The sequence below is a fragment of the Chrysemys picta genome, chromosome 1 (assembly GCF_011386835.1).
Source record: "Chrysemys picta bellii isolate R12L10 chromosome 1, ASM1138683v2, whole genome shotgun sequence".
Classification (NCBI taxonomy): domain Eukaryota; kingdom Metazoa; phylum Chordata; order Testudines; family Emydidae; genus Chrysemys; species Chrysemys picta.
The window spans coordinates 245646736-245658997 of record NC_088791.1 but is presented as its reverse complement, the minus strand read 5'-3'; the positions used below and the strand labels follow the sequence as shown (position 1 = coordinate 245658997).

At 38.8% G+C, this 12262-nt stretch overlaps 1 protein-coding gene across 8 annotated transcripts in view; it reads left to right on the top strand.

The window, feature by feature from the left end:
- ATP11A (ATPase phospholipid transporting 11A) overlaps nt 1–12262 on the top strand; it is a 231951-nt gene that overhangs the window by 187742 nt on the left and 31947 nt on the right. For all 8 annotated transcript variants that reach the window (XM_065581014.1, XM_065581016.1, XM_065581018.1 and 5 more), the window contains 7 exons: nt 3428–3609; nt 4903–5154; nt 6214–6388; nt 7760–7862; nt 8118–8263; nt 10242–10301; nt 11967–12094. In XM_065581014.1, the coding sequence (XP_065437086.1) occupies nt 3428–3609; nt 4903–5154; nt 6214–6388; nt 7760–7862; nt 8118–8263; nt 10242–10301; nt 11967–12094 (1046 nt within the window). The remainder of the gene's footprint in view (nt 1–3427; nt 3610–4902; nt 5155–6213; nt 6389–7759; nt 7863–8117; nt 8264–10241; nt 10302–11966; nt 12095–12262) is intronic.

Sequence of the window (12262 nt, the reverse complement as noted above, 5' to 3'; positions counted from 1 at the left end):
CTACTCATGGATTAAAATATATAAAGCCAAAATGGTAACAGTGGTAGGTTATGTTATAGAGCAGAATTGTCCAGTAATGCCCATCAAACTGTAAGAGACTTGTTTGTATATATTTGTTAGTTAGATTCATGGGAAATTCCTTTAACTTTTCAGATTACATTGAAGGTACTATTTAACAGTACAAAGGGAACTTACAATGATAGTTTGTCATAAATAGCACTATTGTTTCTAAGGATATGTAAACCAGTTCAGATCAAATCAGAAATAATCCAAATCAAAACACTATACTCAAATCTGTGCTTCCTGGTCATAATCCAGATAGAAAGTGGAAACACCAAATTACAAGGAGTATGATAATTACTACTCTTGCAGTACTGTTCCGTGGAGAGCAATATTCATATCTCAAGGCTGGAAGTGTTGGTGATCAAGTGAAATCCTGTTGCCATAAAATTTCCAACTCATTTTTGGTGATTGTTACTTGTTTTTATCCTTGGCACTGTGCTCTGCTATTTCAGGGACAAATAGGGAGTGGGAGGATGTGATCTAGATCAGGGATTCTCAACCTTTTTCTTTCAGAGGCCCCCACCAACATGCTATAAAAACTCCAAGGCCCAGCTGGGGGAGAGGGGGACTTTAGAGCTCCGGGCTTTAGCCGCTGAGCCAGGGGGGTTCAGAACTTCCATCCCAGTGGGTGCCAGGACTCAGGGCTCCAAGCTTCAACCATAGGTCCCGGTCAGTCTAATGCCGGCTTTGCTTCGTGGACCCCCTGAAACTGCCTTGCGGTCCCCCAGGGGGCTACAGACCCGCAGTTGAGAACCATTGATCTAGGTATTGTGGGCAGTCCTCGGGATGCTTACAGTACTGTACATCAGCAACAGAAGCCACAAGCTATTGTGAGCCAATACAAAAATATAGTAGTACCCAACCCTTGCAGTAGTGCAGTGTGAAGGTGAACGCATGATATTTACACACAGTGAAATGCTTTACTGCTAGTCCTCAAATTCAATTGCTGCATTGCAGGAGGGCTCTTTTCAAGTTCCAATATTTAATTGAAATAAAAATGGAATGCGCTCTCTCTCTCTCTCCCCTGTCTTTTCACTCTGTGATCACCACTCTCTCTAACATGGGCTTCTGTTATTCTGTCCTTTCTTGGCTCTTCTGCCTCACTGATGTTTTTTTCAGAGGATCATCTTCCCTTCCCTCTCCATTTCTATAAGTCTCTCCTTTTCTCCTTCTACCCTTACTCTCTCGGTGATCTTGTTGACTCCTATGATGTCTTATCACCTCTGTGTGCTGATGACTGTCAGATCTACCTGTTTATTCCAGACCTCACCCCTTTGTCTAGGTTCATGTATTTTTCCTCTCATCCTGATATCTTCTCTTGAATGTTGTAGTACTTATTTTAAATTAAGTATGGCAAAAACTGAATTTTTCATCACTCGCTCAACACTTCCCACCTTTCTCTGTTTCCATTGATAACTCCACTATCCTCCCCATCTCTCTAACTGGAAATGTTGGACGTTTTTTGGCACTTTCTTATTTCTCTCTTCAACTCTTAGACTGTCCAGCAATCAACAACTGTAATTAACTTTTCTTGCTATTTTTACCATGTCCCTTAATTGGTTCTTTGTCTCTTTCTGTGTAAAGTTAAAAACTTTTGTCACTGAAAGCTTGAGAGAACTCCTGCCTACACATGATACTTATCTTCTTGACCCTCTCCACCTCGGACTTTGCAATCTGCCTACTCTTAACTGCTGATTGTTCCCACCCACTCATTCCTCAAACTGGAGTGACCTCCCTCTGTAATGTATCAAGCACCTTCAGTCATCTTCAAATGCCTCCTCAAAACCCATTTCTTTCATCCTGATTTCTGTCACTCACTTCCACTCCTGTTCTATCCACTCCATCCTTCTTGCGCTACCTCAGTTTCATTTAAAAAATCACAGGTTATATAATTCAACCACAACATAACATGACTCATGTTATCATTTGATCTTAATCCTTGGCCCTCCTTTCACTGCTGCTTCCTTTATCTTCATTTTCTTTGTTTCTCTAAATAAGTATGCAAACTCCTTGAGGACTGTGCCATTTATAATTCTCAGTAAAGTACCATTCAAAGTTTTGGCACTACATAAATATTTAACAATATCTGACACTAGCAAGAAAATAATTGATCATACTCGCATCGAAAATGGTGAAAGGAAAATGTTCTTGTTGTATGGCCTTCTGAACACTTGTCATTCCACCTGACTTTCAGTCCAGTTACTTTGGTGCATTTGCTGAAGTGTAACATTATGGTGAAAAAGGTACTGAACTAGATCGTTCATCAGACCAGTGCATACAAGAAAGTAGCTTCTTATTTGGTTTCCTTTTATTAATGAGATACTTGACATCCTGCTTTGTTTTGTATGTGCTTGCTTTCTCTTCTTCTGTTAGAATTAAACTATTATAAATCAAGAAACGATATGTGCAGTAAATATAGGATTGAGATTATCATCACATTGAGGTATTTTGGGCTTAACTTCACAAAATAATATAACTATAATATTTAGTTATCTCAAAATTGGATGATGCCTGCCCTTTCAGTATATAAGGAGTTACTGAGAGAAACATGCATTGTTTTAGATTAGACAATTGTTTATTGCTCTCAAAAGTGAGGTCTATTTTTGTACAGTTTTAGCATTTTTTTCATTTGTACATATTTAAAGATAATCTCTGCAAATGAATCAGAATTTTAAAACTGATCTTTTTAATATGGAAAATATATGAGTAAAATCAGCTGAAAAAATTATAAACTTGAATCCCTTTTAAATGGACATTTCTAACAAACCAAAAATGCTTGCCTACAAATTAAATATTTGTGCATATAATGTAAGGACCAGCCAAGAGCCAAATTCTAGCCCTGCTTGTGCAGCAGCACAAGGGATTAAGAGTGAGAAGCACCCCTTTATACCAGCTACCCACATTGCAGGTAGCAGCTGAGGAGGGGCAGCAGGCTCCACAAAGCAAGTACATTTCCCACTCCATGCAGGTAGGTAGGAGAGGTCAGAAAGGGGAACATATAGCCTTGGTTTCCCACGCTTTTCCACCTTCCTATCCTACGGACTCAGCAGGATAGCTGCCTTAGCACGTCCGGCAGCCTGTGCTGCAATGGGTATAGACCCAGTACAATTTACTCCCTACTTGGAAGGTAACAATGTCTCTCCCAGGCTGCTCTCAGGGCAGCATAATATCCTGATGCCTCTTGCTCTGGCAGATCATATAGTCATAATAGAGCCCTAAACTGATATAGAGGAACCAAAGAGGGACTCTTCACATTAATCATAAATATTAGATAATAATTGCTTCTATTTTCAGAACATTTCTTAATGGTGTTTAAGACTTTTATAGTATAAACATTGTTCTTTGTTTTTATCATATTCTTTAGGAGGGACTGAGAACATTGTGTGTTGCATATAAAAAGTTCACACGCAAAGAGTATGATAGTGTGTGCAAGCTGCTTCAGAATGCAAAGCTAGCCCTTCATGATCGGGAAAAGAAACTGGCAGAGGCATATGAGCAGATAGAGAAAGATCTTATTTTGCTTGGTGCTACAGCTGTTGAGGACCAGTAAGTATGTTGCTTTGACTATGTTGAATGATGTGATAAATGGGAAGATGTGCCTATTAACAGAGGCATTGAACCAGAGGTGCAATAATTATACCTCCTTTTTTGTATTAGGCACAAATCTCTTTATTTGTATCAATCTCCTATAAATTAGCTAACTACATTCTCAGTTATGCATAATAAATACACAGAAATCAGTATTTTCAGATAATCAGTGTTGCAAATTATTACTTTTACTACTATGTTTCTGACTAAGACCTACTACAAATAAAAATGTTAAATATAGCTTATTTCTTTCAGTCATAGATACCATACTAAAATAAAACTTTGAAGAATAACATGTCGTGAATATTACCCAAGTATTTCTATACTCATTTTATTTGAATCACAAATGGTAATGAACATTTTGGTTTATATCAAAGTCAGCATATTCCTAGAATTGTTTGATCAGACTGTACTGTATATTCACACACAGACCATAATTAAGGTTGCATGATCTACCTTAATTCTGGCATTTCCTGAGTTTGGAGTGCTTAGCTTTGCAAGAATAATGTTCTTTTAATTTGCTTTTTATGGAGTTTATATAAAATCTCTCACTCCATGTGGAAAAGCGCATACAAAACTCAGCAAGATTAGGTCTGCTCAGAAGACATTGCTTGGACCTCTTCATTTGTCACTAGTTCTGGCTATGAAGGCTGTGGAGCCCCAGGGGAACAAAAAAGCGAATCTCACCCTTTTGGGGACAGCACTGATGTGTGATGGGGCTGGGTGGTATTCCTGTGTACCCTTCATCTGCTGGAGGGAAGATCATGGAGAAGCAAGTCTCTGAAATGGGCAGTCTGAGGAAATGAAATGAGAATCTTTAGGGTTTGTGAGGGGAGAAAAAGATACACCTATTGGGTGCTGGGAGGGACATGTGTATGTCTGACTTTTATCACCCAGCAACTTAGATATTTCATTTTTTTAACACAACTAATTGAAGATACTGGATATGTTTTGTGTCTGTACGTGCTCTGGAGCTGGTGAGATGAAACATCCGATTCTTTAAGTAATAAAGATGAAAACAGAAACCTTTGTGTAGCTTTAAAATGGCAAGACACATTACTTATAACATGCTGATCTTTGTCTTTAAGCATTTTCAGGTTCCCAGCTATGATTTTCATCATATTAGAAACTTCTTGTGTCTAAAACCTTTTACTGAAATACTGTTCATGTCATGGAAACCTTTTAGTAAGGGCCCTGAATTTCTCATTTCCAGTCAGTCTATCAATATTTATTGTCAATTGATATCTACAGGCTGCAAGAAAAAGCTGCTGACACGATTGAAGCACTCCAGAAAGCTGGCATTAAAGTTTGGGTTCTGACTGGAGACAAAATGGAGACTGCTGCTGCCACATGCTATGCCTGCAAACTCTTCAGAAGAAACACACAGCTACTGGAGCTAACCACAAAGAAAATTGAAGAACAGAGTTTACATGATGTATTGTTTGACCTAAGCAAAACTGTCCTAAAGCACAGTGGCAGCTTAACCAGGGACAACTTCTCCGGGTATGTAGAAAGTTCAGCTTTCAAGCCAAGAAAAGATTTGGTGGGCATTTCATAATTTAATTAAATGGTTGTTAGAACAGCAATGGCAGCAATATACTGTAGCTCAATTTATGTTGCCAGAGTGTGAATTACTGTATAGCACCTAATACCTCGTGTAGGCTTGTTACATGCAAAAAATCTTTACACTCTTCATTCTCTGGCTTGTCATATGACTTGCATTATTTTAACCATTCCACTGCTAAAAATAGATAATGGAAAAAGGATCATGGTTATAAAAAACATATTATTTTTATTTTTAAAAGATACTATGAACCAGAGAATATTGAATTATGCTTGTTGAGTGGCTAAGTGGCTACTAGACTAAGAATGAAAATATTTCATTGTCCTGTCAAGCATTCAAGCTCATTGTCAGCTCTTAATAAATAGGGTACCTCATTTTCTAGTTAATTCTGACTTAATAGTGTGCTACTTTAATGCTGCTGTTGTTTTCAAGGTGTCACTTGTAGTAAGGTGGTACACATGTGAGGGAAATTTTTAATATGTCAATAATGTATCATTATAATGGGTAGCTTAGGCAGTCTATTTTTGTCAAAAATAAACAAAAGGTTGTGTGTTGGCAGTGGAGACAGAAGGAGGTGTTGGGGGAAAAAAACTATTATAAATGTAAATGTTTACAGAGTTTTGAAAACCACTGCTTTTTTTCCCCATTTTTGTTGTAAACATTCCCCTGCAGTGCTGGAAACCCAAACACAATAGCATTATACTAGTGCATGGAAGTCAAAGCATAAATGAAACAGAATCAATCTAGTTTCATTGTCCAAGCTAGGTGGTGAAATGCAAAAGTAAATAAGCAGAATGAGTCAAAAGTAAACTAGAATTTAAAAATATTTTGCAGGAACAGCATAGAAGGATTTTTACTTTTAAGTATATTTACCTTGGTAATGTCCCTTTTAATGTTGCTTTTTGGTAAATAAATTTCTCGCCTTCTCTTTCCAAATCAAAACTCAAAATATATATATTTTTACAGTAGCTCTTCACTTGCATTTTCTTCCTCAACAGACTTTCAACTGATATGCAAGATTATGGTTTAATTATTGATGGAGCAGCATTATCATTAATAATGAAACCTAGAGAAGATGGGAGCTCTGGTAACTATAGAGAGCGCTTTCTTGAAATTTGCAGGAACTGCAGTGCAGTGTTATGCTGTCGAATGGCACCTTTGCAAAAAGCACAGGTTTGTGTTTCATGATCAATTACTTGTTAACTACGCATCTATGTAAATATTGAAAGTCATTACTGTTTGTGACATATTATGGTAATTTAAAATGTTATCTTTCACTTTTCTATTCTATAAAATGGAAGCAAAAATTAGAAAGAGAGGAGAATTTTTGCTAGAAAGCAATTAGGTAATGGCACATTAAAAGAGAACCCTGCTGTGCACCTGATTTTGATTTATGTATATGATCAACTTTTATGGTTGATACATACTGGTAAATGAAACATATTTAATGAACTAATTGCTTCATCTTCTACTCATACTACATGATACTATTGGAAGCATGAGTTACCTATTATTGTGGAGTGTTAGTTCTTGTTCTTTAAATACAAATAAAATCCAGATAGAATAGATAGATGGTGTAAACTGTTTGAAATACTGTCTGACTCCTGTTTTCTCATTGATGTTAACATAAACATATAAATTTGCTGTAGATATTCCCAGATTAAAAACTCTGTTTTACCTGGAGTTCAGTTTGTAAACAATATTAATAACTCCAGGGGAGGAAACTTTAAAGCATGTTGATATTTAAGACACAAAACATGGGAACATAAATATCTTGAATCCCCATATTTTTGTTTTAGTGCTCATGTACAGTACACATGCACATTCATTTAGTCTAATTAATGTATTTAGTCACTTTTCTTTTCATCCTGGGGAAGTTTGTATAAGTATTTAGTTTGAATAGACCAGTTTATTAAAATTATAATGCTTGCTAGTTAAAATGGATGGATCTGTTCTCCCATATTTGGTCTTCTATATTCGGAAAGACATACAGGACCCTATTATCTTTGTTCATTGCCAAGTTTGATATTCATTTTGCCAGTCATGGAATAGATCATGAGATTAATATTCAAGAAAACCATTCTCCTTAAGAAATAAGAAAAGAAAAGCAACTTTACTGGCTTAGGAAGCATTTGAGAAAACAAAAACTTCTTTTTTAGGATTTTACTGAAAATGTACAGTCTGTACCTTGGGAATTATTTTAATTAAAGCTTTCACAGCCTGTAGATGATGACTGCATAAGCAAAACTTCTGAATAATTTCTACATTAGTCTCCTCAACAGTCTCTCTCCCCTACCCCTTTTAAAATGCACTGATAATACTTATAAAACCAGAGGACTATTCATATTCAGGGCTTTTTCTAGCCAAAGAAAATCTATTGGTTTTAATGTTTAATAATTGAATTGGACAAAACTGTTTTTCTTCACTTTCACAGAATTTCCTTTGTAAGCATGTTGCTTACATTTAATTAACTGTACACCACATGCCATTAACCAAATTGTAAACATGTCAGGAAAGAGATTTTTAATGCTAATTCTTTTTCAGATCGTAAAATTGATTAAATTATCAAAGGAACACCCTATCACATTAGCAATTGGTGATGGAGCAAATGATGTCAGTATGATTCTAGAAGCACACGTTGGTATAGGTAAGTGTGCGGTCTAGATTTTAATTTAAAAGGAAATAACAAATATAATTTAAAAAAAAGAGGTTGTTTCAAACAACTAATTACCCATTTTCATAGATAATGTTTATATTTTATACACTCCAGCTAATTATAAGGCATAATGAAATCTAATAATAAATTAACATCACCGCATGCCCTGCAACTTTGCCAGTATTTTTGTATGTTTTAAATAATTCGTTAGCTTTCTGAACAGCTTCTAACAACTCTTTCTTCTAGGAATCACTGGAAAAGAAGGCCGTCAAGCTGCAAGAAATAGTGACTATGCAATACCTAAATTTAAACATTTGAAAAAAATGTTGCTTGTTCATGGGCATTTTTATTATGTTAGAATATCAGAGCTTGTGCAATACTTCTTTTATAAGGTAGGATAGGATCATGTAATCTGCAAATATGCATATGGTATTAACTAACTATATATAATAGGTACCCTCAACTGTAGAAAATGCTGTTGACTCCTAGATACAAATCCCCAGGTGGGTTTGCTCATTGTACTCCTGGGGGAATTCTGTGCTACTGCATATGCGCAGAATTTATGTCCCCCGCATATTTCTTTGCTTCCCCGCAGAAAAATGACTTTCTGATGGGGAAGCAAAGGGAAGCCACAAGAGCAGTCATGCGACCCTCCCCAGCAGTGTTTCGGGTGCCCAGGGCAGCCAGCAGAGAGGTAAATCACTGTGGGGCAAGAGGCGGGACTGGGGAAGACCCAACAGGTAGCTCCTACCCTGCACTGGACTCAGGTGCTAGTCCTGGCTGGGCTGGGGAGAACAGGACTTCCTCTTCCCCTGCACGGCATCCGGGGCTGGGTCAGACCTACTCAGAGATTTCTCCCCTGGCTGCAGGAAGCACTGCAAACTCCCCCTCTTCCTACCCTCCCCAACCCCGCTTCCTGCACCCATCACTCCTCAGCTGCAAGGGGAGGGATCTCTGTACAGGGAGCTGCTCCCCCGTCCACCAAATCCCCATGCATCCAGACCCCCTAATACTCAGACCCTCCCACCGAGCTTCACCCCCACACACACATTCAGAATCCCCGCTGATGAGCCCCACTCCCCCTGCACCTGGACCACCCCAACGAACCACCCGGATCCTCACCCCACCGAGCCTCAACCAGTTGTACCTGGATCCTCACCCAACTGAGCCCCACTCCCCCAGCATCTGGACCCCCACACCCAGACGACACCCTGCCCCACTGAGTCCAAACCACCTTCACCTGGACCCCCTGCGAGTCCCATTACCATTGTACCCATATCCCCGCTACAAGCCCCTGTGCATCCAGATCCCGCCCCCTCCCACCCCCCGCGCACAGCTGGATCCCCCATTGAGCCGCCCGCACACAGAACCCTCTCAACCCATACCTGTATTCCCCCACATTAAGCCCCTCCACACTTGGATCCTGCCCACACCTGGTGCACCTGGCATGGAGGAGCAGGGCCCTGGGATGTTTCTGGGGCAGGCTGTGTCAGGATTGGGTGCAGCCTCACTGCTGAGTCCGTGACCCAGGCAGGAGAGGCTGCAGAGTGATCTCCCACCTCTGTGCAGCCAGTGGTCTGTTCGCTCCACTGCCAGGCTGGAGCCTCCACATTTATTTGTGAAATAAAATTTGCAAATTTTTGCAGAATTTTAAAATATTGTGTGCAGAATTTTAATTATTTTGATGCAGAACTTTTAATTTTTTGATGCAGAATGCTCTCAGGAGTATCATTGTCACCAAACTCTGAGGCAGAACAGCTTTTATTTATATGCACTGTATGATCGTTAATACGGTTAAAAATAAAATTTTCATTTTGTCTTTAATATTTATTCCCTTAAGTATTCCAGCAACTCCCTCCTTCCCTGCCCCCCCACCCACCCATGTTCTAGGCACCATCTACAGTGCCTTTTAAATCAAGTCTGAGGAACAGTGTTTTAAAAGTTAACGTAATTCTAACTAAAATCAGTTTCTAAGTTCAGTTGACCAATGTGGATGGAGAAACCCATTTTACTATTTATGTTCACACTGTCTGGCCACAGTATATCAGAAACTAGTTTACCTGAATCCCATTGTTGATATGACCTTACTTTCCTCTTTCTGTCTTCTGTGCCTACCCACCCCCATGTAGCATCTCATTTCCCTCCAACTTGACAGAGTAGTTATAATTTTTATTTCAAAATTGTGTTTATCTGTGCTAATGTAAAATGAGAATGTGAATGCCCTATTTCTATAAATCTATCACAGCCTTTTCTGTATTCTGTGTGCAGCACAATTAGTATTATACGATATTATAATATACATAGTTATAATAATGCGTGATATATGTTGTTGATTGTGCATCACTTGATAACTCTCACTTTGTCTTCCAGAATGTCTGCTTCATTTTTCCTCAGTTTTTATATCAGTTCTTCTGTGGGTTTTCACAACAGGTTAGTCAGGCATTTTAATTTTTCTGCTTATTGTAAAACCTTCTCTTTGGCCTTTTTTAACTAAAAGCATTAGGATGCTGTATAATCTTACCGTAGGCTGAAAAAGCTATTAGTTTAGCTTACAGCTCTCTCTAAAGAAGTCTATTACCTTTGGTTAGTGTGGCTTTCAAGAGCTCTCATGACTGTTACTGAAATGAATTTGATGAATTATCAGAAAAGCCACATTATTTTCTGAGTCAAAGACTTAATGGAAAATACAAAACTGAATGTTAGCTGTGGAAAGCAAAATCTCCATGGAAAACATGCAGTTCAATCATTGATTTTTTGCTCACGGAGCATGGATAGAAGAAAATCTAAAAGGTGTGGGTGTGAACGGTTTGTCTTTTGAGGCAGGGGTGAAAGTGCAGAAGGCAGCTGGCCTGATCTGGGGCTCTCTCAGGCTGAGCATGCAGATGTCCATACCATGGAAATCAGGGGTGGGAAAAGGGAAAATAAACACACCAGTTTAGGGACCTAATTCTCCAAAAGAGAAAAATAAGGCATTCTTGGGGGAGGGCCTGGTCCTCTTTCTTTTAAATTCTTGTTTCTTTGCTCTTCCTCGGCTGTTCTCAGCTATCTAAGTTGTCTGGAAGGCTCCTTGTCATTCCTCCCATGAAGTAAGGGAGATGAAAACAAATTCAGGAACTTGGAAGAAAAGGGGACCGACTGGACCTTTTTCATAGATTTTCACAGTAAAGCTCCAATGAGCTTAAAAAATTGAGTGTGAAACTATTTTCAATTTTAGGGATGCGCTGAAACCTATCTAGCATTTTGTGAAGCACTCTCTGGCTAATATTAGATGTTAAAGCATGTGTTGATGAACTCTGGCTGTAAAATTTGCCATTCTTTTTCATGAAAAATAACACTACTTTAAAAAAAAAAAAAAAAAAAAAAGGAGAAGCCTTTGTAGTAAGGATTTTCAGTGCACATGTTTCAGGGCATAGGCTGATCATGAGGCAGGGTCTGGAAGAAACCCTCACTTTATAGGGGGCAAGGAATAGGTTTGTTAATGATGATAAACATTATGTACCTAGAATAAGACCCAGAACAGGGAGAAGGGGAGAAAAAAATTGGTTCATGCCCAGTCCCTTGTGCTGTCAAGGAGCTGATTTGATCCCCCTATTCAAGCTGTTCTCTAGAGCTGCTTTAGCTTAAACATGCTAGCTATAGCCCCACAAGTGACCATTATGTCATCTGAGGATTATTGGAATGTAGCAACACTCCAGCCATTACACCTGAACTCTACCCTACATTGGGTGGGTGAAAAGGGGGTGGAGTGGAGCTGGCTATGCCGGACAGAGATTTCCCCCACCAGGGGAATCAGTTGCCCAGCTAGGGCAGCTTTACAGCCCCTTTGCACAGCTGAAACATTGTGAGGAGACACTGACTATTGTCAAGTCAAATTTTGATTGACTTGTTTGCCCAGAGGAACCTGGGTGAAAACTGACTTTTATCCTATCTCAAAAACAGTCATCGAAGGATGCTATGTGGAATTTGTCTTCGTTTTAAGGAATGTGCTTTTGTGTCTCTAAACAAGACAACATTCTCCTGTTAAATCAAGCATAGTATGATGTATTGTGTTTGAAAATATAACTGGTTAATATAACTCTTTTTTTCTATCTGCAGCCTTTATATGATACTGCGTATCTAACACTGTACAATATCAGCTTTACATCTCTTCCTATCCTCTTGTACAGTCTAATGGAACAACATGTCAGTACAGAGATGCTCAAGAGAGAACCTTCACTGTACAGGTAAAGGTAATCATTTAGCCCCAAATGTTTGGCTTGTCATTTGTAGAGTCTTTTTTGGAATGTGTCTCTAAAATACCATTAGTGATTCAGTACTTCCATTGTGCACGATATAAGAAGTGCAACATCCTCTAACAATTAGATGCACTGCACCTGAGATGGTACTTCTGG